Source organism: Venustampulla echinocandica (assembly GCF_003357145.1).
Source record: "Venustampulla echinocandica strain BP 5553 chromosome Unknown scaffold_4, whole genome shotgun sequence".
Classification (NCBI taxonomy): Eukaryota; Fungi; Ascomycota; class Leotiomycetes; order Helotiales; family Pleuroascaceae; genus Venustampulla; species Venustampulla echinocandica.
This window is the reverse complement of record NW_022474209.1, coordinates 1,018,809-1,046,434: the sequence shown is the minus strand read 5'-3', so window position 1 is coordinate 1,046,434 and position 27,626 is coordinate 1,018,809. Positions and strand designations below refer to the sequence as shown.

Genomic DNA, 27,626 nt, shown 5'->3' with positions numbered 1-27,626 from the left:
ACTCTGCCTCTGAGACTCGCCATCACTACTTTGTGGCTGGAATCGTGGGAGTCTGGGATTGTATTGTTTGGGATTTGGCTTAGTGAGGAGCAAGGTATTTCGGAGAGTGATGGAACAGGTCGAGAGGGACGGGTCTTATGTAGTGTGTTAGTTTTGTGGCCTGTGTGAATGTTTGATTAAATTATTCATAGCTGGAGCGTGAATCAAACATATGTTGTGCATTTTAATCATCACCGGTTCTGAGGAAATGTAATTTCTATTTTGATTGCGGGTGGAAATACATTCGTCTCCGAACCGCAAACCTCTGGCGTGTGCTAGTAACCAGGAATATGCTGGCCTGTATCTATGATCCACCACCATGTATCAGTGCGCACCGGCACTTTTATGTATGTTTAGAAAGTAGCTTGAGTGCCCCAACAGTTGTGAAAGATGGCGGCATCCTTCTGTTGCCTATACAAATAAGGCAACACCAAGATGGCGCTGTATAAGTTGTGTACAATCTTGAATGCACCTTGAAAAGGGATTTGGAGTCCAAGTAACCTCTGCCACGTTAAGTAAATTAGGAGTAGCAGTAAAACAGTGGCGAATTCCCAAGCTACAAGATGACGTGACGGCGACCCGGCGATCTAGTGAGTATTTCAAAAACCCTTTGACTAGATATAACATGTTAGACTCAATCAAGTAAGTTGATATCTACGATACTTCCGTACCTCTCGGTCTATAACATCATCTTCCTCCGACTTAACCCAAAATAAATCCTTTATCTGCTTGTCCGTAAAGTAACCTGGGTGCGTATTGTTATGTTCCAAGTTCCAGTTAAATATGTCAATCAGTAGCTCCTGAGGATACCCATCGGCTAATTTGATTTTGCATTCGATACCGTTCGAACACCAAGCTGCGAGGTACCGACGTAAAGGGCTCCCGGTTACCGTGTGATTGTAGAAAGAAGCAAGTGTTTCACCGGAAAAGGGGACATTATCTGCTCGGCGAATCTCTAGTTGACCAAGTATTTTATTCTGGAGCTTCGGAACAAGTAGCCTATCGGCGAGAATCCAAAGCTGAATCAGAGAAAACAGAGTGGGTGCATAATTGTCGTCGGCCACGATCTTCTGGGTGTAGATCCAGTTGACAAATATAGCAAACAGACTCGGAAAAACGTTTTCTAGCTCAAGGGTTTGTGTTTGGCCCTCTTGAAATTCACCATTGAACGCGGCATTGAAATAACTAGAGTAAAAGCAAATAAATTGCTTATGGACCAGAAAGGTCTGCTTCCTTTTGTTTCGGCTGACATGTATGGTTACTATAGATTGCGGGCCACTGAAGCGTATGGTTAGCTGATTGTAATGTATTATTCCCTACACTCTGTCTTACCTGAATCCGGGCAACGGGAGCCTTGCTGACCGACGGGGAGCTGTTGAGGACATGTTTTCGACTTCACCACGTGGCTCAGAGCTGGAAATTTGCTGCGCTGATCTCCTCGAACGGGCACCACTGCCACTGACGAAGCTCAGCATGTTACACAGCACTGTTTGCTTATCTAGGACGAGCAACCTTGTGTTTTGGTGGCCAGGTGCGATAGTAGTCGAACAGGCTGTTTGAGGTTGACTTTGACATTGTTTTAAACAAAATCTGGCTCTTTGAAGTAGGCGATCTCTCACCGCGCGACTATTATAATTGACCGCCTTAATTAATACTGTACTTATTTATCACCTTGTACTTTTGTCGCGTGGCTCGCCTTGTACTGTTGCGCGACGACTCGCGAACATCACGCTTCACACGTGACGCGGGTTCGGTGAACACGTGACATTGGTTATACTTACTTAAGCAGGGCGAGGCTGACGGAGGCGACCAATAGTGCAACTTCAACGTTGCCGCGTCAAGCTTCCAACCTAAACATCCCATAGCTCCCCATCTCAACTTCCTCCAAGTCTCGCGCCCGACTTCTCGACGTTCCTATCTGCCTTGCCTCCCATTTCCAGCATACTTCCGAGTACCAATCCGAATCCTGCATACCAATCATCAGCATCTTCTGCCCATCATGTCGGAAGGCCAGGTGCTGAAGCCCGACAAGGACTTCTCCAAGGAGGTTGACAAACAGCTTCCTGAAGCTGAGCAGCTTGCCAAGGTATGACGATAACTTGTGCGCATCTATGAAACAGTCATTGATAATCTTTATAGACAAATGTGCAAGCAGCTATCGAGAAACTGACAGCACTGGAAAAACAAACCCGACAGGTGAGCCACTCCCTGCCGGATCGTAATGGGCGTGCTAACTGGAGGAAAAGGCATCAGACCTGGCATCTACATCTCGGATTCTCGTCGCATTAGTCACCATTGCCAAAGATTCAGGGGATTGGGGTCTGCTTAATGAACAGGTGCTGCTGCTATCCAAGAAGCATGGCCAGCTCAAGCAGGCTGCAACCAAGATGGTGCAGACAGTGATGGGCTTTTTAGATTCAGCACCGGATATGGAAACAAGGTTATCTGTCATCGAGACCCTACGAACAGTCACTGAAGGCAAAATTTTTGTTGAAGTCGAGCGGGCTCGCGTCACCAAGATCCTGTCGGACATCAAGAAAGAACAGGGCGATCTGAAGTCGGCTACGGATATTCTGTGCGAGCTCCAAGTGGAGACGTTTGGGTCTATGGAACGACGGGAGAAGACTGAATTTATATTGGCCCAGGTTGCATTGTGCATAGAAAGCGAAGACTGGACGCAGGCAGGGATTCTGAGTCGGAAAATCAGCACGAAATATTTGTCGAGAAAGCCCAAGAAGAGCCAGGAGCAGCTAGACAAGGAGAAGAAGGACCGTGAAAAGAAGAGAGAAAAAGGAGAGGATGTACCGGAGCCCGTGCAGGACGATGTTACGGACCTAAAGTTGAGATACTACGAGCAACAGATTACTCTGGCGAAGCACGATGATAAGTATCTCGATGCTTGTAAGCACTATAGACAGGTTCTGGACACTGAAGCAGTGGAGGAGGATTCCCAGAAGCTTCAATCGGTAAGATTTCCGCCGTCTACTATTCTCCCGCCTGTTCCCTCCTAACTCCCTCTAGATCCTGCAAAGAATCATCTATTATGTTATCCTCGCCCCATACGACAATGAGCAATCTGACCTCCTCCACCGCGTCCACAAAGATAGCCGAAACACCCAAGTCGCCTTAGATGCACAACTCCTCAAACTCTTCACCGTCCACGAGCTCATGCGATGGCCAGAGGTCGCGAAAGTCTTCGGTCCTCACCTCTGCAGTACCGACGTCTTCGATGCCCAGCCCGGTCAATCCTCAGACCCCAAGGCCAATAAGCGATGGGAAGATCTACGCAAGCGTGTTATTGAACACAACGTTCGTGTGGTCGCAAAATACTATACCCGAATCCAAATGCCCCGATTGACACAACTTCTTGACTTGACTGAAGACGAGACGGAGAAGTACATCAGCGAGCTGGTCACAGCGAAGACCGTTTACGCGAAGATCGATCGGCCCGCACGCATCGTCAATTTTGCTAAGCCAAGAGACGCGGATGATGTTCTGAATGAGTGGAGCGGGAATATGAAGAGTTTATTGGGATTGTTGGAGAGAATTGATCACTTGATCACCAAGGAGGAAATGATGGCCCGGATTCAGCCGACGAAGGCCCCTAAGGGGTCAAAAGCCGGAAAGGCCCATTAGACGGCAAGGCGTGATTCTAAAAGCTTATTTCTCTATCGTAATACCGCTGTATACTAGTCTAGATATGAGGTACCACACATGCTATGAGCCATCTTCTCGTCTAACCCATCTATGAATGTTCGTTTCGGTATGCCCAAAAACTCCACGCTATGCAACCTGGATAGTAATTCAAAACGGGACATCCATGTCCTCCACACTCTCCTCTTTCTTCTCTTCCTTATGCACGCAGCAATCTCTCACAAAACCCACAAGCACGGCGCCCATCTCCTTCCCAACGGGCACAAAGTGCCCGCCTGGATGATATACCACTTTACTCTTGCCCTCCACGCATCTGTCCACAAGCCCCGTACTCAGAGTCTCATCCACAACACTGTCCAAACTGCCAATAAAATGCAAACTCGGCGTCCCAATCTTAGGTTCGTAAAATGGAATGTGTCGTCTACCTGGTGCGTAGAATCCACTATACGACACAGCGAACTTTAATGCTCCTCCGGTAACCGATTCTTGCAATTTAAAGAGTTCAGCCCACCCTTCTGGGTAATCCACCCCATCTGGTTTGTGGGCAGAGAATGATGCAGAGCGGGAGGGTTCGAGCAATGAGGCAACGAACAGTGCAGCGCATCCACCCTGGCTAAACCCAATAACTCCGTCTACCCCTCCTGCGGCGAGGATCGTGTCCTTTATCACTGCTAAGCCGTCCGATAGTCCATCATACCGTACGTCTGCATCGGCAGAGGATGGGGCCGCCGAGGAAGGGGAGGAGGATCTTGTCCACCAACCCCAGGCATCGAGCTCTTCTTTGGCCTCGTCTGTGGTTTCAGAGGTGCCCGAGAAGTTTGGGATGTCGGCGGGTTGGAGATGGATCGGAGCCGTGGGGTAGAGGAGGGCTACACCTCCGGGATAGGGAGACGTTTTGGATGTAGGGAAGGATTTTTGAAGTAGTTTTTCCAACGCGCGGGTTTTAGAGCGGAAGAGGGGGCCGGATTGTGTGTAGCCTGGTAATAATTGTTATTGTTAGTTGGTCGTCAGACATTTTGAGCAGAGCGACAGGGGAGGAATGGGGGAGAGGTACTTCGTACCATGGAGCATTAAAATCTTCAATTTCCTAGGACCCTCCTCTTTAGGTGGACTCGTTGGTAAAGACGAGGCGTCAACACCATTTGTTGCCATAGTTACTATTCCTATCCTATTGCTGCGAGTGATGGCGCAAGTGCTCGAGAATGAGGCAAAGGCCCCGAATTGACGTGATGGGCTGAAGAGGATTCGTCTTGCATATGCAGCAGCGTGAGACGTGAGGCTGGACATCTATTGGGTGGTGTTGATGTTGCTGAGCGATAAAGCTGATCGGCGATAGGGGAGAAACCTCGTCTATTTCCTCACCCCGCCGCCGTCAGCCTTACCGACCAACTACATGGCATTGGCGAACCATCGATGGATCGCCTTATTTTGAGCAACATGGACCCAGTAACAGGGCGTTGGGCTCGTAGGATAGGGCGAGATTATTGGCTGAAGAGAGGGTGAGATTGAGCGAGATGGATTGGGTCTGGGCGAGAGCTGCATTGGCAGATATATATGAATGAGCGTCGAAGGTTATAATGTCGACGTCGAGATGGAGTGTAAAGCACAAAAAAGAAGAGATAGAAAGGGGAAGTTTGACGACGGTATAGTCATAATTCTAATAGGTAAGTTGTCTACTCTTTTCTCCCACTTTACTAATTCATATCTCAGAGCAGATCACATTTTCGCTCCCATCATAGCCAGTCCACAATGTCATACCGATGTTCTTGTCCGGCTTGCACGTCACACGAGTTGTTAAATTCGTCCTATAGACCAGGTCCAACTATCACCCGGGTAAATATAACAACTGCCTACTTGGCCCCAGTGCCACCAACATCGACATCAACGTCATTAGCATCACGTCCCTTCCCAGCCCCTACAACGGGCCCCTACTATACGCCCAATCCTCACATAAAATGGATCCCCACACCCTCTTCCCTCATTATTCCCCGCCCAAAGAATCAGCAGATATATCACCAACTCTCCCATTCAGCGCCCCCAACATTTCCCAACTTCTCCCGCCTCCCTCCTGAGCTGCGCCTCAAAATCTGGGCCCTCTCCACTTCCAACCCCCGGGTGATCGAGCTCCGCACTTGGAAACCATCCAACCCTTCCTCCCCCCTCAAAATAAGTGCTGGGCCTCACTCCCCGCCTCCAGTCCTGCAAGTGAACCGTGAGTCCCGTCTTGAAGGCCTAAGGGTCTATCAGCTAGTGGAAGTTGGCGTGTCCGTCTGGGAAGGTTACGATGAATCAGAGTTATACATTCCCTGGCGTTATCACCCTAAGAATGAGTTTGCAGAGCGCGAATACCGAGTTTGGGCACCACGGCGGGGGACCCTCCATCGGAGGAGGAGGGCAGGGGAAGTGTTGGAGAGAGTTATGCCATATTCCCCACAGCGGGTTTATTTAGCGTATGATAGGGATATCATCTACCTCGGTCCTGAATTCTCCCCCCAACACCTAGAAAAATTCCTCTGCACCGTCTCCCCCCAGGAGCTGCCGAGGCTGCAATACTTAGCACTGGACCGCAAGCTCTGGCTTCGAGCAGCTGCCCCTCACGGGACTTGGGAGCCCCTTCGTAATTCTCTTTATGCGTTAAGGAACCGGCCGATTAAGGAAGTGTACATTGTTCCCGATGACGAGAGGGGGAAGTTGGAGGATCAATGGTATTATGGAAAACATGATTTAATTCTAAAAGAGCCGATGTGGAATTATACATTTAGTGGACGGCCCGCGCAGGCGAAGACGGTGCTAGATAATTTAGGCGACTGGTTTGAGAGGGTGTGGGGAGATGGAGAGGATGCTGGGAAGGGAAAAGAGATCCAGGGTGGGAACGATGCGCCGAAGGTTGGTATCAAAAGTGTACGGAGGGCCGGAAAGAGTTTAAGTGATTATAAGGAGGGCATGTGGGAGGTGCAGAAGGAACTTGGGGATATGGTGGCTTGGAAGATGTGGGTTCCTCCATCTACGAATGCTGAAAGCACATACGTTGCTGGCTAATGGTCATGGCCTGCGTTGGAAAATATGAGCTGTTCTCTTTTTGATTTCGCTATTCTGTGTTAATTTTACCCGTTTCAGAAGATTTATCCAGCTTCGTTTCTCTCTCCTGCCCCTAATAACTGGAAAAGCGTTGGCATACCTTTAGAGAAATATTTTATATAGACTAAAACCTATCATTTATGATTTTGTCAAGTCACAGCAGAATATGATCTGTAGCAGATAAAAATTTATGGTATTGAATAAAGGGGTCGCATGCACTTGCATACATGTTGATGCTGCATTGGAGAATATCATTAGAATGGTAAGCTTGTGATATCTCTTGGAATATGAAATGGTGCTAGCATTTAACGCGGCCCAAATTGAAAAGCAGTTTCCTGGCCCGACCTTTCAGTACCACCCCTCAGTCCTCTCCTGCGAGTGCACTCTGTGTGAGTCTTCTCCGGGTAATCATTTCTAAGTTCCCACACCTTCAACTCGGCTCGTTTCTCCCTTGAAAACCAAAACTCTTCCCGAATATTTGTCTTACTTGGGCATTTCAATTTCATCGGCGGCCATTACTGCAGCCTTAAACACTTCCACTAACTCCCCAGTATCTTCCAAACCCGGAGAGATCCTCACCTGAGTCTCCCTCATCCCAAACTTTTCAACCCACTCCAACTGACCACTATACCAAAATCTCACATAAGGTAGCGCTATTGTCAAATGAGCGCCGATATGTGGTCCCTTGTGGGTATCCAGATTGTCATAGAATGCCTGGGTAGCCTCGATAGATTCGAACTCGACGGTGAACACGTACCCGTAACCGGGCTTGAAGTCTGATGCGCCAGGGCGCATATAAGCCGTGTAATTGACAACTGACGAGGAGGTGGTAGGGTAATCGACCTGCCGCACGGTGCTGTTCGGGTCCTTTGCTTTGGTGTCAAGGAATTTGACCAGTGCGAGGGAGTTGGCGTTTAAAATGGCCGATCGAGCCAGATAATCTCGGCTGTTTTTCTCCATAGCAATGGCATCAAGAGTGTAGTAATCGTTGACGAAGTGCCTGTTGAAGATGTCCTTTAGTTCGCTGTATCGGTGTGAGGCTGGGTTGAGGACCACGCTTGCACCCATCACGTCGGCGTGGCCGCTGAAGGCCCGGGTGAGCGATGTTATGATCATGTCGGCCCCATCACTCAGCAAGTCAACGTTGCAGAAGCCTCCAATTGTGTCGTCTACAATGAGCAGACTTCCGTATTTATCTGCCAGTTCCCGTAAACGGTTCAGCTGAGGGGCCGTTAGGAGCGGGTTGCTAGGAAATTCAGCCCAAATTGCCTGGCCGTTCTCCCCTTCTTCCTTTTGTGCCTCGAGAAATTCTTCTAGGTCAACTAGCTCATCATCCGTTCCACGGCCAAAGAGTTTGTAGCCTGGTTGGAAAAAGTCGAAAATTTGGAGGGTATTATGGAAAGCAAACCCAAAGAGGGCCGGGTTTGAGCAACGCGCCTCCAATAGATGCCGGTGGACCGAGTAAATCGCAGCCGTCCCTGATGGGAAGAGATAGACATCTTCTGGGGCTACCTTTACCCTCCGGGGGGCCCCGATAGGCGCACGTTCTAGAAGCTTCGCGATCCGGTCTCGGATTTTGGAATGAGCTTCTGACTCTTTTACCGTTGGTATCGGGCTTGTTGATCCCTCGGTGATTTCCCGCAGCGTCTCAATGTTCTTGAGGCATTCCTCAGCAAGACGTGAGGAGATGCCCCTCCCCGATACCTGCCAGAAGGGATGAAGGATGGGGAGTTTGGATTCGGGAAAGATGACGACGTAGAGCCGTATCTCACCCTTCACATCAAAAACGCGGATTGATATGTCTTCTGGGGACAGCATATTCTCCTTGCCACGATCAGCGGCGGTCCCATATTCTTTACATTCCGCTGCGGAAACGGAAGATGTAAAAATAAAAGCCGTTTGGCCTTCACGAGTGTTGCTGTGTTTGAAAATTTTAGTTATAAGCTGGGTTGGACGTTATTCAATAGGCCGAGGGAGGTGTGGCTGGGAAACATTACGTCTTTGACATCGTCATGCCATAGCATATGAGGATAGCCGCTATTGAGTGCTCCGACCTGGTCTTTCTCGATGAAGGGGACAAGACTGGACCATTGAGGAAGATGGAAGGTGATGGCATGCCGGGAGGCTGGTGGGAGAGCACATCCCAACTCTGTTTGCATTTTTGCCAACATCTGATCTCTTTGATTCCTTGGAAGGAACTCAACCCGCTTCAGCAGCTCGCTCAAGTTGCTCAAGTCAGTCATGAAGTAAAAAGGGTTGGCAATATTGGTTGTGTTGATTTTTCGTTGAGCGATTTGATCAATAGTTGAAAGCCGGTAAACGCGCTAACAATGGCACAAAATGGGTATAAGGCTAGCGGGGTGGTGACCAAGGTTTGGCGGAATCGTGGGCCTCATGAATTAGATAAAGCGGACAAAGGGGAAGACTTCCAAATTGCGGGATTTGGAGGTTTCACTTTGGTTGCTCAGCCGTGGCTCACACCACCCGTGCACATCTGCTCTCGCCAATCGCAAGCGATTTGTTGTACTACGCTGAAGTAGGGGGCCGGGTCGACTATTGGAGTCCAACTACCAACACCAACTTAGAACCAACACCTAACGCCAACAACTCCAACAGCTCCTACCGCCCCAACAACCCCAAAAACCCCAACTCCAACTTCCTTCGGAACTTCCTAGCTTTTCCATTGAAATTGGTTATGGGCTTTGCCGGGCTGTCGAGGGCTGCATGGGCCGAGTTGTGATACGCCACATTGTTCCTGTTTCATCTGCACAAAGGCAAAGACGAGTCTCCTTTCCGAACCTGACTGTCCCGTTTCGAGGCTGATTGCAGTAGAATATTCGGTGAATATCCGATTAAGGAACGGATCTTTGCCTAAATGGCGTATTGGATCCTAACAATTCCACCGATTTTCGTACTTCGGTAGATCGTCCCTTTGCCGCCGCTTGGGGTTGACATCTTCTCCACTGAGCAAACACCCAACCTGCTGCCTGTAGCATGCGAGATAGTGTAACGCGGATGCATAGTGATTCCACAGCCTATAGGGATTCACTCATGCCAAGGGTTATCCAAATCCGGAAAGCCATACGCCTCGACTTCGGAGGGGCTTTGCTCATCACATGCCGTGGTACATACCAGGCAGTGACTGTGACGGGATATCAACTCACACCCGGGAAGGAAAGCAATAGCAGCAGCCTGATGATCACCCAACGTGTGATTGCCTTGCAGTCATTAAAATTCAGAGACGGCCCAACAAACATGGGGGATAGGATTCTTTGGGGGCTAGCTTTCAAAAATCAGTGGCGTCCTGGGAGCACTACCCCAGTGGCAGTGACCAACATCAACAAGAGGTGCTTAAGCGCTCATTTTGATGCCAAACTCTTGGTCCTGGAGAGGAAGAAGATGACCAACTGCAGTTGCGCCATTATCGCGCCCACCAGTGTTCTCTTCACGTAAGGACAACGTGTGCCTAAGCAGCGTAACCTAACTTCGCACTCAAGGACAGGTATGCAAGCATGAGAAAACGAAAGAGGCCTTGCTGAATATAGGAGCAGCTCCAATATCAGATGACTTCGTCGTCTAGCATCGGGCCTTGAGTTGCCGCGTTTCTAGAAATTGTTTGCTCTGGATGAACAGATCCCTAACACTTCGACTCTGTGATTGGGAATGGAGAGCTTGCAAAACGAAACACGGCGATGAAGGAAAATACATGAAATCAACCCTCACGAAAAATGCAACGGATATAACTGTTGATTGAATCTGAGAGACAAAACTTTGGATTTTGGACGAGGAGCGATGTGATGCGAATGAAGTTGCGTTGGCACTGCCATTCGACTGAGAAACTTGGGTGGGTGTGGCTACAGAAACTCCGAGGTTTTATTTGGCACACGTGGGGCGTTTGGATGAGAACGTAATAATAACGCACCTATTAGGATAATGACACACCTTCTTAGCATAACTGCTCCAGCCAGCCACCAAACCATTACACTCGAAGGTGCCGCAGGCCTGGTTTCAAGTGAAGGGGTTTCGTTCTATGTCTTTCCTTTGAGATTTGTTTGGGATACCTGTTAATAGCGATGAGATGTAGTCATCAATCGTCGACTGAATTTGCAGCAAGGCTGCTTGCTATCCCGGCTTATGGGCTTACAATTTCCTTGAATCTTAGTATGACCTTGATATGGAGAGGCCTATTGGAACACCGCAAAGATTGTTCGTCACTAGTAGTACCCCATGAGCTGATGAATTTCCACCATGATAAATGCAAATGTGCTTGGGACGGCCACAGCGAATATGCCGTGAGCGCCCGTGGTAAAGTTACGCTCGTCGCTCAAACGCAAATCTTTTACAATGTACCACAGTATGTCACGTTGACAGTGGAAAATGAATAATATGATGTTTGGGATTGGAATATTATCATCTAACCCAGTCTCTATAAAGGGCTTCAAAGAATGTGGCTGGCATCATATAGCCCAAGAAGATAAACAAACGCCTCTAACCCCCAACCCAAAACCGTCCTCCCGATGCACCGTTCCTAACTCCGCCTCTCCGAGGGTTCCTTCCTACAAATGAGAGCATCTCAAAGACCCAACCTGCACAGATCCTCTGCTTCCGAGCAACAACTCCGTCTCGGTGGTGGTAACGGAAATTTCACTAGCTGGCACCAGGCCCTTCAAATCGGAGAAGACCTGGCAGGCGGGCTGTCTCAAGCCCTCGGCATCCACGATCTGGGCGCTGAAGAAGTCTCGAGCAGCACCGAGAGAGAAGGGAGAGTTGTCGGCTGGGACTTCGCGCTGGATTGCGTCTTCGCCGCTTATGCCGTTTAGCTGGACGCGGACTGTTGGGGCGGCATTCTTGGTGGGAGCAGCAGAGCTGAGGGAGGAGAAGAGTGCTGCGGCGAAGATGGCGGAGAATGAGACCTTCATTTTGATGGATTGGAGGTTTCTTTGTGGTTTGGATAGAAAATCGTGTTAGATCTTGGATGATGTTTGATATCTGAGGGCGAAAAATCGATGAAATGATTTGGAGACTTGAGAGGATGATGTGATGTGATGTGATGTGATGGTATTGAATGTTTCTTGTTTCATGCTGCCAACGGACCTCGTTATATACATTTTTTCTTGTCCCTATCTCTCGCCACTCTGTTATTCTTGTCAATACCATAGTTAGTGATCAATCCTCCATGATCAAGTTGGTTGGAACTGCGCCGGGAGACATCTTGCCCGGCTGCCAAGTGAGTAAGTCTACGAAAATAACTGTCGAATAAGAGCTCCGAGTGACATGTGCACTTTTAGTACTTTGTCCTATTTAGAGACCTTTTCCTTCGTAGGAGTCTCTGTAGGTGGGGTACTGCGCGTCGAATAACCTGTGAACCGCGGATGTAGAACGGATAGTGATAGGAACACTAAGACCGGGCCCGGATATCACCTAAGACGTGGTGGCTGAGCAATGTTGCAAGCGATATAACCGCGATGGACGCGGCCGACCTTAGGCCATGTAAGCGACCAGTGATCGACTGATTGGCAAGATGTTTCTCGGTAGGATCATTGTTTCAGGATCGATTTAGAAAGTATACTAAAATACCTATGGCATGTGTGGCGAAGAAACGGCCATCAGCCTGCAGCCAAAAACCCCGAATCCAATGACATAATGATTTAATTGACCAGGTAACTAAACAAACCCAATATATTTGCACATTCTTCGGGATATAATCTCAATAGCAGTATTTTCACCTAAGTTTTCCAAAGCTCAGCTGCTATCATCGTACCTACGCCGTTTATCCCCTGACTTTCGCATGGATTTTAAAGAGTTATCGCAAAGTTACGATCGATGGCTCTGGGATTGTGAGGGTTGTATATTAAAACTATAAAATGGCGAGATTCCTGTCCCAAGCTTGGTGAGGCCGAGTACTGGCGCGTTATATATATCCGAATCCATTATCGAGCAAACGGGGGGAGAATTGCTCGGAGATTGGGATGTAAGCCCCATTTGTGGGTCGCTGAGGGAAGATTGCCGAGAAATATAAGATTGCCCCAAGTTCAAATCTCTGGATGATGGCGCGGGGATCCGAGAAAATAATATTTCCATTCGCGTTGTTATTCCCCCCAAGTTAATGCCCCTCGATCTCTTTCAATCCCGTCGCTCATTTGGATCTCTCGTTCAACTACCACTGTCATTTTCGTTGTACGAAGTACGTACTGTACTTGATTAATATATACATAATATTAATATTACCGCGCTCCTCTTGTTTGTCGCCATGAGACCCTCCGCGCTTTCTTCCCGTATCTCGATATCTGCTATTGCGACACTCTGTCTCTGCAACCTTGTGAGCGCGACCTTTAGTCTGGATATTTCCGGGCCAGATTGGAGTTACACCACCAAGAACGGCCTCAGCAAAACCACCTCCGAAGCCTGCAAGAATGCATACAGCGCCGATATCGATTGCGACCCGACACTTCTCGGTCTCGTTGCCTCAATGCGCTCTGTCTTCAAACCCACACCCTCCGATTTCGACAATACTTGCGCGCCGGCCTGTAAGAGTTCTTTGGAGGCATACGTGAAGGGTGTTCAAGAGGCTTGCACGGCGCCTGGAGACTCAGCGCTCGAGAGCAATGTTCCCGGCATTATACTGGACCATGTAGATACCGTTGGGATGCTGCTTCAATATACATGGAAGTCCAGCTGCCGTAAAGATACGTATGTTTGAGAATATCCTCGACGTGGACAGTGCCACTGCTAATATTGCCGCAGTGATGGTACGTATTGCCATTACAAACGATTAAACAACTCGGACACCTTCCCTTGCGACGACGTATGCACGGGCGCCTTCTACCAGACCGCGCACGATTTACCCATCTCTTCGAAGACTTTTATCAGCTACTTGTTGGTCTCGAGAGGTCCATGGTGGGCGGAAGCATTTGAAAAGGGATGGAAGAGACTACAAGCCTGTGGGAAAGCTGTGAATAATGCACCTCCAAGTTTGCTCAATGCTAATACCGCTACGTCTACTTTGGGAGCATCCGCTACATCAGGTACGGCAACTTTGATGGCTGGTACGACTTCTACATCTGTGGAAGCAAAAGCTTCAAACACAGCGACTGCCAGTTTGGCCTCATCAGCATCATCTTCGCTAGCTTCATCGTCGTCGCCAACGACTTCGAACGGAGCACCCGCTGCTTCATCCAGCTCTGGGCAGTCTCTCCAATTTGGAAAATTTGCCATTTTAATGATGTTTAGCATGATTTATATATCACTTTTTGTTTAGATATCTAGTCGGCAGTGGAAAAATATTGGAGTTTGCTATCATAAAACCTTCGTTCTTTACTGCTCTAAGATCCTACAAGATGACTGAATATTACACGCACCCCGCGGCGAGATCCTAGGCAATCCCATTCAATTTCGATATCCAGTCTTCGAGGGAAGCTCCCCCAAAAGGTCGTCACCCATATTGCACATATCATTTCCGTTGGTCCATGGAAAGTGTGGCTTAAACCTGAGGGCAGAAGCTGGATATCTGGAGGCATGCCTAATGCTTATCAAGCCCGTTTGTGCTTTGCGGAGCCGAAGTCAATCCGTACAAAGTCGAATTCCCCTGAGGATACCCTCGTAATGCAGACGAGTAGGTTTTATACCTTGATTTGATGTTGAGTTCATAGCTCGTCCGGCCTAGAACTCTACACGAATTCTATTGCGGTAAAATAGTTTGCAGGGGTACTGAGGCTGTCAAAAGTTTACGAACAATATTGACGTGCACGTACTACTCATATGCTTTTATTTATTGGGAGTTGTTCTCTGATTTTCATCGCGCCTAATAAGTTAGATTCAGCTGGCGATGCTTCCTGTGGTCTGACAGCACCTATTTGTCCGCCAAGCGAGGGAGGGAAGGACAAGGACCGCTGCGGCTGAACATGATTGTAAGCCCTGTTCGCAGCCTCACTCTTCCTTCCAACCATCACGGATCTTTTTAGAACGAACTACCTCCTCCCGAAGTTGCCTATACTGGGCCAAAAGCCCACCAAACTTCAACTAATAGTGATAAACAAGTAGATATATCACTTGTTCGGCCGTTTTCTACAAGTCTTCAGTATCCAACAACGATGCGGCTTCTCAACTCTACTACCCTCGAGTTCAGGGATTTCATTGGGTCATCGATTCCGCCATACGCGATACTTTCACACACGTGGGGCGACGAAGAGGTCTCTTTCCAAGATATCCAAGCTCCTGGTCTAGGTCAGAAGATGGGCTACACAAAAATCAAGCGCTGCTGTGAAATAGCTGTGGAGGATGGGTTCGAATTCGTCTGGATAGATACCTGCTGCATAGATAAGACCAGCAGTTCGGAGCTATCTGAAGCTATTAATTCTATGTACTCATGGTATCAACGAGCTGATGTCTGCTACGTCTACTTGGTAGATCTACCGTCAGGCATGGATCTTTTTGACCCGAAGTCTGCCTTCTCGAAAAGCAAGTGGTTCACTCGAGGGTGGACCCTTCAAGAACTCATTGCCCCGGCCAATGTAATATTCTTCGACTATGATTGGTGGGAAGTCGGAACGAAAACAAGCCTTCAGTCGCCCATTTCCAAGATCACGGGTATTGATGTTAATGTGCTCTCAAACGGGGACTGGGACTTGAACGCTTTTAGCGTCGCGCAAAAGATGTCTTGGGCGGCCGAAAGAGAAACAAGTAGGCCGGAAGATATGGCCTACTGTTTGCTTGGTATATTTGACGTCCATATGCCCTTACTTTATGGGGAAGGTCAGCGGGCGTTCATTCGGCTTCAAGAGGGTATTATGAAGGTCTCGAATGATAACTCTCTCTTCGCCTGGAGAAACGAGAAAAAATTGCTCTCACCGGATAGGCCTTCCAATGAGTATACCCGCCTAGGGCTCCTTGCCGCCTCCCCGAAAGCCTTTTTTGGCTGTGGTGCGATTATTCAATCACCCAAGTTGATGAAGACCGAGTTTACTTCTACCAACAGGGGGATAAACCTGGAACTCCCTCTAGCACAACTATGGCCCGGGATATTCTTGGCTATTTTGAGTTGTGAAAGTGTCAGTGATCCGGGTAGTCTTATTGGACTACATCTTCAGAAAGCACCGCGGGAAAACGATCTATTCGTGAGGATGTGGAATATCGACCCAGAGTTTATCAGCGTCGACAGAGTTGCTACATTCGAACGGAAACATATATTTGTGGCCCATGACCGGCGACTACGGCACACAGCAGAGGCGTGCATGCATGTATTGGTGAAAATCTCTAGTTCCGGGGATGGCATTTTTTGGCTTCATGATACACATCTTCCTAACGCGATTTCCTCAGATGTCTTACCCACCTCCAAAGATTTGATGTTCCATGCAGCTAGTCCTACTAACTCCATGGGCTTTATCGGCGCTCTCGAATTTCGAACCGTGGATAGTACAAAGATTTTTGTTATTTTGAGAATTGCCAGAAATGTTCTACTTGTCAATTCTGACATACTTGACCCGCTCGAAACTTTAGAAGAGGTATTCAATTCCTATAAACAGCTTAGACGCCGCTGGGTTCCCCAGTCAGATCGTATGTACTTTCAATTTGGAATCAACAGTTTTCATATGGGAATAGAAGTCCGAAGGCAAGTTGTCACCGGAAAGAGGACGCACATCTTGGATGTGACTGGGGAATAGGATATAGAGAGTTTTATGCTTCCATCCTCTGTCGAGTAAGGGTATAGAAGCCCATTTATATCCTTGGTGTAAGGTTAGCACAGGCATATTCTCAATAAGTTATAGCATTCTGTCTTCGTCACTACGACTATCCGCGGTATACTTTGCAGTTGTTGATGTAATTTTACGAAGTAGGGTTATGTAGAGGCCTAGGGCTATTGGTTTAGGAAAGGCTACAGGATAATTATTAAGGCTTTTCTAGGACTTGTGCTATTTATATGTTCAGTTTTCCAGATGCACATGTGCATTTTCGAGTTTGCCAGGAATATGTATAGCTGCTTAATACTACGAATTTGGAAGGTCCTTCTGTATTTAGGTTTTGTATTCTGTTCTGCGTTGACTGCAAGAAGTGTCAGATAATTTAAGTTGTCGTCATCTTTCCAATTCAAGTGATCAAGAAGACAACCCCTATCTTTTCTGCCTATCTCCCATCTTACTACCGGTCGGTCAGCCGGCATAACTTCGCTACTAACTTCAGCTAGAATATATATCCAAATAAGTAAACCAATTTAACGACAGTCCAGCTCTTTAAGACGCTCCTAACAAGCGTCACACGACACTCATATCAAAGAGAATTATAACTAGGTCTTACGACAACCACAAAATGGTAGAGATTAGTTGGCAGTGGGCAGCGAACTCTTTTGCTATTTTCGCCTTGTAATGTTCCCCATTTATTTTTTCCACCACTTTTTGAATAGAGCTTCCTCTCTTCGTATTCCGAAGCGACAGTAAAGCAGCAATATTGTTTGGATAGCATAGTCTCTACCATCTCTAGCAGGTATATATATTCAGGGAAACAAAATCTAGCCCCAGCCTTCAGAAGTTGCGAATGCGATTTGGCGAACGCTAATGTTGACCATCGCATTGGCTCGGCACTGTAGCCACCACCCCCAAGGTGGAGATTTTCTTGTTTCCAAGGCGCATGATTATAACTTCAAGGATCGTTTAACCATATCGCGGGGAGTATGGATCGATCGGGGCGGGGGCGTGGCCGTGGGACATCACGGGCTAAACACTCGGGATACAGCCTAAAGTGCGAGTTACGCCTATCCACCTTGGGAGTTTCAAGTCCGAACTTCTTCACAATTTCTCAAGCTTGACACTTTGCTTTGGATTATATTTCCCAGAAATTTCGCATTTCTTGAGTTTCCCTTTCATGACCCCTTTCATGAACTGGGCGTTATCTCATCATGGATCGCGTCAACCGTGAACAAGATGAGGACCAGCAAGCAGTTCTTCCTAAATCTCGGCAAGATATCTCGTCCTTGGAGAATGGATCACAAAAAGTGACTTCGGCTTCGAAAAGTTATTTGCGACTGGGCTTGGAGATTGTGATGGCGGCCATCATAGGTGTTCTATTAATCCGTCCTTTTCCCGATAGAGCAACAACCAAATCTTCTCCAGTACCTCGTTGTATGTTTCTCACTTGTGGCCCATATATTAACAAGGGGACCATTCTTACTAAGATAAACTACCAAAGTTCCACGAAAATCGTATACGTTTCTCGAAAACCCAAGATACCTAAACGAGGGCATGTTCGATAGCAGGGAGAAGACCCTCCATACACTTCACAACTGGATAGAATTGAGCGCAGGTGGGTAAATTTTCTGCTTGGGCATTAAAATACAACTGACAAGCCCGCTCATAGACGGCAGAGGATATGTCAAAATTGAGGATTCGGACTCTTTCGATCTGGGAGATCCTTACTCTATACAAATGAATATCACCCATAGCGAGCCAGTATATATGATGTCGGTTTTCCACCAACTTCATTGCCTTGTACGTGTCATCCCGAAATGCCCAACAGAAAGTGGCATACTCCACATAGCAACTAGAATGATGTGCTGATGTCTTCAAAAGTCATACCTCGTGCAGACACTCCAAACAGCGTTTGACAAAAAAGAGTTGATCCAAGAAGTAGCTCATCACTCTGCCCACTGCTTTGATTATCTCCGACAGTCAATATTGTGTGCCGCAGATACCAGTCTTGAGGGGAAAACGGAAGCCGGTCCAGGCTGGGGCTCAAAACATGATTGTCCAGATTATGATGCAGTGCTAGCCTGGGCGAACGAACGCACTGTGGTCAGGTTTAGAGGAAACATGCCTGACGAGGCTGTGCTGTGATCTGGATTGTACGTAAAGAACAGGTGCAATTATTCGCACAACATAATGCTGTAATATAGGAAATGCACAAGGTAAAGTGTAAATAAATCCAAAATCAACAAAGCTGGATGTCTAAGGGGCGTCAGAGTCTATGCGAGAAGAGTACTAATGCAACATACTCAACGATGCTGCCTTACTATGACGCCATCTATTTGCAATCTCCTCCTGCATTTCAGCAACGTCAAGGCCAAATGGAGGAATACGAGAGAATATACCAAGAGCTGAACTTGGCCCACAGAAGTAGAACTCGGTGCAACCAGGGAGGGATACGGGTACCGCCCCTAAAGCTCGCTACCTTCGAAAAGCTTCAGCTACAGGAGACTAATGGTATTCGTAGAAATATTGACAGTAGAAAGGTCCGAGTGACTATTAATGATTTAAACAACTTTTATTCTATGAGCTGCTCGAAGCACTTAGACAATGGTCCCGACTTCCTATGACGCTGGCCAGATATTTCCTGTTATCGACAGTCTTGATGAGCTTGATGGAGGTCATTTTGAGCTGTGTCAGGTATTGAAGGAATTATATATGACACTAAATGTGAAGCGTTGTCTCTCAGCTGGACCATTGGATATCTCCGAGGATGCATCTGGAGTCCGCCAGCATCAAAAGCTTTATATGCACGACTTAGCTCTCTAGAATATTTCGGTCTATGCCCAAAGTCGATTGATGGAGCACCCTCTATAGAGGGAGGTGTTCTTCTCCAAAAAGCCCATGGAATCGGTCATCAATGACATTACTGAGGCGGTACATGCCGTTTTCTTTGGGGTATTTCTTGTGACAAAGTTGTTGAGAGATTGGTTGGTGAAGGGCGACACAATTCGAGACTTGTATGGGAGGTTGGGACTCGGGAGTCCTCCCAACGCATCCGGAAGCAATTTTTAAACAACTGGAGAATTTGGTTGAGGGTCATTACCACCAGAAGAGGGCACGGGTTCTACGAATAAATCCTCATTGTGGCGGGTTCCTTAGAATCAGAAAGGATAGGGTTGAGTTTCTCATCGGACGGTTCGGGACTTTCTTCTTAGCATGAAGGGTCAATGCTGGCCCTGTTCAAAAATGGTACAATAGGGACAATACACGCATGGAAATTGTTGATAAAGGATAGGATATTGCACGTTTCTGATGTATTAGTTAACTGCTGTCTAAGTTCAGGGTATTTGTCCAGTTTCAAGCCCCAGGCAAGTTCTTCAGCTTCAGAAAATCCGCATTCCTGCATGATATTAGATTAGTATAGGAGCCTTCACTACTATATATAACGTCTGCAATAAAATTCTGCATTCTATTATCACTTGTTTTCTTACATAGATTATCAGCTGATTTATCATTTACAATCATAAGAAGTATCGTATCGGTCTTATTAAGTAGGAATAATAATAAAATAGAGAAACTTATATGGTATATACTGCCAGGAAAATGGAGCCAAGAATAATTCAATAGTCGAGTTGGGAAGTCAGGATTTGGGCAGTGAGCAAATACAGGAGGGTTTTATAGAAGATACGAGAACCCTCTTTGGAAGACTGGCTTATGCTCCATGTATTCATTCTAGAATAACTGGGACTACTTCAAGACAGGTTTATTATGGAAATATAAAAGAAAACTGTGTTAGACAACTGAATCTACGTGAAATAAGTCCTTGTAACTACACGTCTAACTAAAGTAAATGTTAAAAGTGATACACCAACGCTCACGTAGAAAATTAAAAATTTCTTGCCAATCCTACTAAGCAACTAAGCATCCACTAGCCTTACAATCAATTTCAAACTTACCTAAAGCTAAGGGGAAGACCAAATATTCTATATATTTATAACTACTTCTTCCTCTATCTACATCCTTCTTTGAGCTATCACCTAAGGAAACTAGGTACTAATCGCTCCGTTTAAATTGTGAGCGGCGAAGCACTTATAAGCTCTACAGGTAGCCGTAAATCCAGCTACATAGTCCCTATAATATACTTTACAGTTAAGATAAGCGGCAGCTAGTGATTTTTCTAGGCTCCGTTCGTCCACCACTAGCTAATAGGGCATTCTCCTACATCCCAACGAGTAGCTATATAGATTCTCTCAACCGGGCCAATCCAAGTTTGGCCGCCACGGTCTCGAAGAGGTTTTCCATCAAAGGGAAACGATTGTTGGGTAGCGTAATTCGCACCGTCCTGGGGGACGTATGGGAAAAGTTTGCAGAAATTAGGGATAGCTTCGGATGCTGCAATGCCGTTGAATGTCTGGCCAGTGGGGATAAATGTTCAGGGCACACGGGATGATCGCGGGGAGAGGTTTGTTCAGGTGCGTGGTGGGAATTGTGGGTAAGTTTATACTACTCGAGTAGCTTGGAAGTTTTTCCGACGACAGTCATGTCGCTGTTATATATGAAAGTAAGCGAATCGCTATCAATAATATTGACACTTTGGCGGAGTGGTTAACGCGATGCTCTGCTATGGTTTCGACTGAGTTGACAGGCATTTCCTTCGTAAGTTGTCACCATCCCTATTATTAAAGAAGACCATCAACTGGTACCAATTAAACGATGTTAATTTACTCTCGTCCTAGCGGGGTACTCATGCATCCACAGAACCGTGCCTTTGCAGTGCTTGGTCCCAATTAGAATCATGCAAGGTGGTAATTTTGAGTTTGATATCCGAGGCATGAAAGGCAAGTGCCAGATCCGGAGGATACACCCACTCAAACTCCTTGCGACCCACTGCCATCACTTGACTGATCTTGACATACGATAGCCGCGGAAGGCTATCAATCTTTCGATTGGACAATGATACAAGCCATAAATAGTCTTTTTCGTCCTTCACAAGCTCTCCAATTAAAGGCTTGATGCCTAACTTGAACACTATCTAATAGCATGGGTTAGGAGAGTTACAACGATAAAGCTAGCCAGAGGTGTTGCAAGCCACTTACCATCAAAGTTTCTAAAGAGCTAGGGAGACGCTCATGAAGAATTAGATCCATATTGCGAGGCATAGTGCCACGTATTGGACGCGAGAACAAAACTTCATCGTTGATGTTTAAAATCTTCAGTGCCCGAAATTGGGAGAAATCTCCTAGATATCGATCATCGTAGGTGCGCCAAATATCTGACCTGATCCGCAGCTCAACAAGTGTTGCACTAAGCGGCAGCAGGACCTTTGATATAGAATCTGGCAATATTTGACGCTGATGATATTGGAACGGAGTAATATTTTCCCAGGTAAGCTTTTCTAGGCCCAAATGTCTACTGAGTATATATGCAGCTAGGGGGCCTGTTGGTGGTGAAGAATTCAAAATTACAAGTTCCTTCAAGGTACATGCCAGCGGAGAGCGAAACTTGTTGACAAGTATCTTTTTTGAGAGGTGCTCATTGAATTGAGATATGCTAAGATAGTTGAGGCTTGGGAGAGTGAGGATCTGGGCGATATCAGAGATGAGGATCTTGGAATCGTTAATGCTGAGCCTGCGTAGTGATTGTGCAAATGGTAATTGACACACTAGATTCGACGGGTTTGGTGCAATCTTTGATCGAGGCCGATCGCAATCGCCAGCGTACAGAAGTGGGGTGTACGCATCGAGATCCAGTCCTATTATAGCTGGAACTCGAGCTAGTAAGTTGAAGATCTGCATAGTAGCCTCAGGATGTTCTGTCAACCAAGAAAAATCGGCAAATTTAATCCAACAAGCTCGGCCTGGGTGATTATTGAGAGCAGAAACAAATTTCTTAAGTCTGTGGCTTTTATGGTCGTCTGAAAAATTAAGGCCGTTAAGTTTGATTGTTGTGTATAGACTGACAAGTGCTGGATGGCTGATCCGCCGACATGATAGGGAAAGGTTGCATAAATCTTGAGGCTCAAGAATATCGTGATGAGAGCAGATCTGGAGGAGGATTTCATCGGGAACACCCAACAAACTCATTGTATCGAGCAAAGTCAAGCGAAGTGATCGTGGAAAGCGCGAGAACTATTACTCGAGAGTTTGATAACTGAAGAGAGAAAGTATCGTCTTCAAATGTATTCTATTACTTCGTACTTCGTACACAGTGTGGGCGTGAGGGAGTCAATAAGACGCGAGGGAGGACAAGAGTTGGAGGTAAACCTAAAAATAGGTTCCTGCCTACTACTACGTAAGTAGTCCTGAAACGAGCGAGTATGGAAATTGGAATTTCAGGGGCAAAGACTGCGTCACGTGAGTCTACCCCCTCCTTGTCTAGTTGCAAACCGGTGATAGAACAGCGCTGCTCACCTCTCCAAAACAATTTGCAAATTTCTTTCAAATGAAGAATTGAATTTGATTCTTTAAGCCATTTGGATCGGGTGACCCTCCACAAGAGCCAACATGCCGTTCAGAACCCAGCAACCACTTCCCAACCAGCTCCCCAACCAGTATTCCCCTCCAACTGTTCCATCTCCGCAGGCTCTGAAAGGTTACCTAGTTACTCCAATACTTGGCTCACTTATTGGCTTTATCGAACGAACACCTATGCCAATTTTCCATGCCTTCGGTGTCAAACTCAGTCTAAGATTCCAGAGTTAGACTTGGCAGACGCCACCAGGTAGTGACAGAATCCATTGCACACCCATGACTCCACGAAAGTAAGAAGTTGAAGCTTTGCAAAATACCCCCCACGCTTGGTAATTCTACGCCACTAATAGGTTTAGTATTATGAAGCTTGTTTGGGTTATAAGGTATAACTGTCGTTGTAGTAATAACGACACACTTCTTTTGCGAATGTGCCATGAGTTTTACACCCCTGGGTACTACGTGCATTCCTGGGCAGTCTATATGCACCCACACACAGGCTATTATCCACAATCAGTCATCCCAATCTATTACTTATTGCCCAAGCCTTGAATCTACGTTATTTTTCTCGGTATTTGTAGCACTTCATCTCATAATCTGAGCAGCTCAACGTCAACGAAGTCGTAATCAAGACATGGCTTAAGACTTGTGAGGTCTTAAGAACCAACCTCGAGCTAGAATAATCATGCGCTTCAGTTTTCTATTGACAGGGCGGTGGGATACTGGAGTGGCTGACTGGGCCTCAAACTTGCTCAATATCTCGCACGAGATTCCCCATCGCACCTATCGGTCTTGGCAAGAGACCTTCCCTCTTGAATTCTTGGTTGTTTATATCACGGGAGCGATCTATCTCCAGCGGCTGATTTGGCATAAGTGGACCTTCTTTTCTCGTCCTTGTTCCTCAATTCCTTCATTATTGTCATCCCTTCATCATTGCCATCATGATGTTCAAATTGTCCGTCTTGCTGGCATGCCTTAACTTCTGGCTGGTGTCGTCCATGACCTCCACTGGACGCGCTGGCCATGGTCTGGTAGGATATGGCATCACCATGTACAACCCGCCGTGTGCATTCGCCTGTCGATCTGCTATCTCTTCTAGCCCCCTCAACTGCACAGAATCCAGTCTGGATATGCCTGGTCACTCGATGATGGCGATGGGCAGTGGGGAAACTACGCCTGAGTGTTACGCTACTGATGATGTGTTTCTGCAGACGCTGGCGTGGTGCGTTTCCTCTTACTGCAAAGATATCCCAACCTGGAAGCTTGAGAAGTACTGGAAGATGAACGTGGCTGGAATCGCAGCAGTGCAGCCAGACGCCAAAGAATCATATCAGCAGGCGCTGGCGAAGGTTAGCTCGGTACCGACTGAGACTCTCGTGAGCGGCGATCCGTTGAATAAGACTAGCCTCGTGTCCAACGATGACTATATGACCAACTGGAATGCCATGATTGCATTCGAGGGTGTCGAAGGCTCGCATGAAAAATATGGGTAAGTATCTCTGGATCATTATTTCTGCATAACCAGCGTTGACGTATTTTGCTAGTCTTGTCCTCCTCCTTTCAGGGATCGTCATTCCCATCGCCTTCTCACTTCTCCGGTTCGTCCCTTGGCCAGCACACCTCATCTCAAAGTTCAACGCCGTTTTCATATACCCACCTGCGTTCGGGTCGCGCCACAGTGAAGCAACATTTGGCTTCGCCCATGTTCCCACCCGTGGTCAAGCTTTCTTCATCACCTATCTCATCGTTATCAACGTTGTCTTGTCATCGGTGGGCTATCGCTCTATGCAACCAAATAGCTGGTATCCAGGTGATGCTTCCAAGGAAATCCTGACTTATACTACGAATCGCCTGGGCGTTCTGAGCTTTGCCAACGTTCCGCTCTTGATCCTGTATGCCGGCCGCAACAATGTTCTCCTATACCTAACCAACTGGTCGCATGGAACATTTCTGTTACTCCATCGATGGGTTGCGTTCCTCTGCACCTTGCAGGCCGTCTTGCACTCTGCAATTTATTTGCAAATATACGTTGCTTCCGGCGAACACTCAAGCGAGAGCCAACTTGGATACTGGTATTGGGGGGCCATCGCTACCTTGGGCATGTCCATTCTGCTTCCGACATCAGTGTTCCCGATCAGGGCAAAGATGTACGAGATGTTCCTTGCCTGGCACATTGCATTGTCTGTTTTGATTGTTGCGGGATGCTACTTGCATATTCTCTACCGGTTCAACCATCAGTGGGGCTACGAAGTGTGGATCTTCGTTGCAATGGCGGTTTGGGGCTTCGATAGGGTTATGAGATTCGCTAGGATAGCTCGAAATGGTTGGAAGACTGCCACGATCACTGTCATTGACGACGACTACGTCCGAGTCGATATTGAAGGCGTGTGCGGCAACGGACATGCTTACCTCTATTTCCCAACTCTTACGTGGCGTGTCTGGGAAAACCATCCATTCTCCGTGGCCTCGACGGTTCTTCCAGCAACAGTTCAACGCAATCACAGCACCAAAGTGTCCGCACCGAGCATCGACGTGGAAAAGAACGGTATGCACAAGTCCATCGACTCAGCCGACCCCAGTTCGATCGAAGCCAGCAGCGAAGAAAGTCTGCCCATAATTCATACTAAAGTGGGAATGACTTTCCTACTCCGCACAGGTAATGGCTTGACGTCCCAAATCCGTTCGCATACCTCTCTGCCAGTTCTTGTCGAAGCACCATATGGTTCACACCCGGACCTGTCCGAACATTCCTTGATGATCGGTATCGCCGGAGGTGTTGGAATTACGGCTGTTATGCCCTACATTCGTGCCCATCCCGGACGAACTAAGCTTTTCTGGGGTGCGAGGACCTCTGGCATTGTCGAGGCGACGAAGAGCACTCTGAAGGGTGTTGACAAGGAGTTGTTTGTTGGAGAGAGGATGAATGTGATCGAGGTTTTGGAGCGAGAGCTGTCCGATCCGACGGAGAAGGCCGTGGTAGTGGTTTGTGGACCTCCGACCTTGGCTGACGACGTGAGAATGGCCGTGTCAAAGCTCGGAAGTGGCAAGGAACAAGTCTCGATAACCTTGGTGGATGAGGCGTTCAGCTGGTAGAGTGGATTAAAGTTCATCGCACTTATTTCCAAGCCGTATGTCCTTCGATGAAACACCATCATTGGGATATTGGAATGACTACCTAAGCTTTCCGATGTTGTAACTTTCATTCTGATTGTAGGCTGAATTAGCTAGCTTGGCGGAAGTTTAGCTTAGTTCTAGCCCGAAAAGTAGCAATTTGATACCCCACAATGATTCCCTTTCCTTTAAATTAACGTTCGATGCATTGCACTACTCCACGTATTATACCTACAATCGTTGCGGCACGACTGATATTGGCCTCATAGTGCTTGGACGCGCCGTGTTAATCTAGAGCAACATGATCAAGAGGGCGTGAATAATAGCCATGCGATTGAGACCCTAATAGCGTTGCCGCTAGCTGTGTATGCGCCACAATGAGAGTGATCGAGCACTGACCCGGCAGGTTGCGACGAATGAAAAGCAAAAAAGCAATACATATTTTAAGATCTGACGGAAATACCCCAAGCTGTTTTGACGGATTAGAGATGTATACATCCCCGACTCAAGGGCCAAGAAGGAGTATTGATTCGAGTGACATGGGCCAATGTAGCCAATTAAGCAGGCGTCTCAACAACTCATTTTCGGAGATTCAAGCCTCTGTTGATAAAATGAGGTAGATTGAGTTGGTTGTTATTGGCTATAGTTGCGCACTCAAGAATAAGTAAAACAAACAGCGTAGCGATTGACTCCGAGAACCGCCCTCGGCACCTAGCAAACTGGCGGCAGCACGTTCATAACGATGGCTGATGGAAATCCCAGGCTTTGAGGGAATTTGCGAGAATAGGTTTCTATACAACCTGTCTCATATATCTCAAGCATTGACAAGGAAAAGATATACCGTGTATTGCGCTCGCAGGTCGATGGTCGGAACCGAGCTCACCACAGGAGCGCAATTGTGGTCCAGGGCTTGAGTTGCAAAGTGTTAGGAGAGAGTATGGTCCATTTGTCGACGCGAAAGGCGTGGAGTTGATCAACATCGAAATACTCTGATTAAAACTGGGGGCTGATTGTTCACTCAAGAGGCGATGATAGGATGGATAGAACACAATAAACGATGAGAAGTACAATGTTCACGGGTGCTATTCCGTGCTTTTTAGGTATTGATCACCTAGGCAATGCTGCTTCACCCGTGGCAGACCCTGCCAGAAAGCCCAGATATAACAATACGCATTGCAAGCTGCTCCTTCTATAAATTTAAGGGGCAGGAGCTACTAGTTGCATTCGCTCCGTTTCTTGGATGCTGCCACAAGTTGCTGGTAGCGACTACCTCAATGACGCTGGCTTGTGAGGTTGGAATTTAATGCATATGGAAGCTAGACCTGAGCCGTTTTGTGGCGAACTTGCCGCCCACAAAAGCATGTTGGTCTCATTCTAGCCATTTTCCAAGCGTATTCGTCCAAGAAATTCCTCAATTAAGCCGTCCTTCGTTGGCAGCATCTTCGGTACCCTTGGGACATGTGTTTTCAATAAAGCTATCGTATATAGCTTGCGAAAATACCCACAATGTGGAGAGACTTCACCCACTTTCCGGGCGATTATCAGGGCATGTATCTTAGGTGTCTGCTCAGACATAGTAACGGGTCTGGTTTTAAATAGCGAT

At 47.2% G+C, this 27,626-nt stretch overlaps 11 protein-coding genes across 11 annotated transcripts; 6 read left to right on the top strand and 5 right to left on the bottom strand.

Annotated features, from left to right (window-relative positions):
• Positions 1-392: 392 nt before the first annotated feature.
• BP5553_06640 (uncharacterized protein) lies at positions 393-1,514 on the bottom strand (the record flags this gene model as incomplete). Its single annotated transcript, XM_032015263.1, has 3 exons — positions 393-542; positions 711-1,317; positions 1,372-1,514. The coding sequence occupies 3 exons, from the start codon at positions 1,512-1,514 to the stop codon at positions 393-395; spliced, it is 900 nt and encodes a 299-aa protein (XP_031868684.1).
• A 524-nt stretch (positions 1,515-2,038) lies between these two features.
• BP5553_06639 (Winged helix DNA-binding protein) lies at positions 2,039-3,675 on the top strand (the record flags this gene model as incomplete). Its single annotated transcript, XM_032015262.1, has 4 exons — positions 2,039-2,125; positions 2,179-2,235; positions 2,286-3,005; positions 3,061-3,675. The coding sequence occupies 4 exons, from the start codon at positions 2,039-2,041 to the stop codon at positions 3,673-3,675; spliced, it is 1,479 nt and encodes a 492-aa protein (XP_031868683.1).
• A 168-nt stretch (positions 3,676-3,843) lies between these two features.
• On the bottom strand, positions 3,844-4,845 carry BP5553_06638 (uncharacterized protein; the record flags this gene model as incomplete). Its single annotated transcript, XM_032015261.1, has 2 exons — positions 3,844-4,670; positions 4,755-4,845. The coding sequence occupies 2 exons, from the start codon at positions 4,843-4,845 to the stop codon at positions 3,844-3,846; spliced, it is 918 nt and encodes a 305-aa protein (XP_031868682.1).
• Positions 4,846-5,442: 597 nt separating this feature from the next.
• BP5553_06637 (uncharacterized protein) lies at positions 5,443-6,732 on the top strand (the record flags this gene model as incomplete). The annotated part of the gene is made up of 1 exon (XM_032015260.1): positions 5,443-6,732. One exon carries the CDS (start codon positions 5,443-5,445, stop codon positions 6,730-6,732), a length of 1,290 nt encoding a protein of 429 aa, XP_031868681.1.
• Positions 6,733-7,254: 522 nt separating this feature from the next.
• Positions 7,255-8,930, bottom strand: BP5553_06636 (uncharacterized protein; the record flags this gene model as incomplete). Its single annotated transcript, XM_032015259.1, has 2 exons — positions 7,255-8,689; positions 8,764-8,930. 2 exons carry the CDS (start codon positions 8,928-8,930, stop codon positions 7,255-7,257), a joined length of 1,602 nt encoding a protein of 533 aa, XP_031868680.1.
• A 2,397-nt stretch (positions 8,931-11,327) lies between these two features.
• BP5553_06635 (uncharacterized protein) lies at positions 11,328-11,690 on the bottom strand (the record flags this gene model as incomplete). Its single annotated transcript, XM_032015258.1, has 1 exon — positions 11,328-11,690. The coding sequence occupies one exon, from the start codon at positions 11,688-11,690 to the stop codon at positions 11,328-11,330; it is 363 nt and encodes a 120-aa protein (XP_031868679.1).
• A 1,331-nt stretch (positions 11,691-13,021) lies between these two features.
• Positions 13,022-14,029, top strand: BP5553_06634 (uncharacterized protein; the record flags this gene model as incomplete). Its single annotated transcript, XM_032015257.1, has 2 exons — positions 13,022-13,461; positions 13,516-14,029. The coding sequence occupies 2 exons, from the start codon at positions 13,022-13,024 to the stop codon at positions 14,027-14,029; spliced, it is 954 nt and encodes a 317-aa protein (XP_031868678.1).
• Positions 14,030-14,861: 832 nt separating this feature from the next.
• BP5553_06633 (uncharacterized protein) lies at positions 14,862-16,430 on the top strand (the record flags this gene model as incomplete). Its single annotated transcript, XM_032015256.1, has 1 exon — positions 14,862-16,430. The coding sequence occupies one exon, from the start codon at positions 14,862-14,864 to the stop codon at positions 16,428-16,430; it is 1,569 nt and encodes a 522-aa protein (XP_031868677.1).
• Positions 16,431-17,659: 1,229 nt separating this feature from the next.
• BP5553_06632 (Uncharacterized protein) lies at positions 17,660-18,593 on the top strand (the record flags this gene model as incomplete). Its single annotated transcript, XM_032015255.1, has 4 exons — positions 17,660-17,882; positions 17,950-18,063; positions 18,118-18,248; positions 18,330-18,593. 4 exons carry the CDS (start codon positions 17,660-17,662, stop codon positions 18,591-18,593), a joined length of 732 nt encoding a protein of 243 aa, XP_031868676.1.
• Positions 18,594-21,189: 2,596 nt separating this feature from the next.
• On the bottom strand, positions 21,190-22,433 carry BP5553_06631 (uncharacterized protein; the record flags this gene model as incomplete). The annotated part of the gene is made up of 3 exons (XM_032015254.1): positions 21,190-21,477; positions 21,542-22,359; positions 22,406-22,433. 3 exons carry the CDS (start codon positions 22,431-22,433, stop codon positions 21,190-21,192), a joined length of 1,134 nt encoding a protein of 377 aa, XP_031868675.1.
• A 1,420-nt stretch (positions 22,434-23,853) lies between these two features.
• On the top strand, positions 23,854-26,005 carry BP5553_06630 (uncharacterized protein; the record flags this gene model as incomplete). Its single annotated transcript, XM_032015253.1, has 2 exons — positions 23,854-24,401; positions 24,457-26,005. The coding sequence occupies 2 exons, from the start codon at positions 23,854-23,856 to the stop codon at positions 26,003-26,005; spliced, it is 2,097 nt and encodes a 698-aa protein (XP_031868674.1).
• Between the last annotated feature and the right edge of the window lie 1,621 nt (positions 26,006-27,626).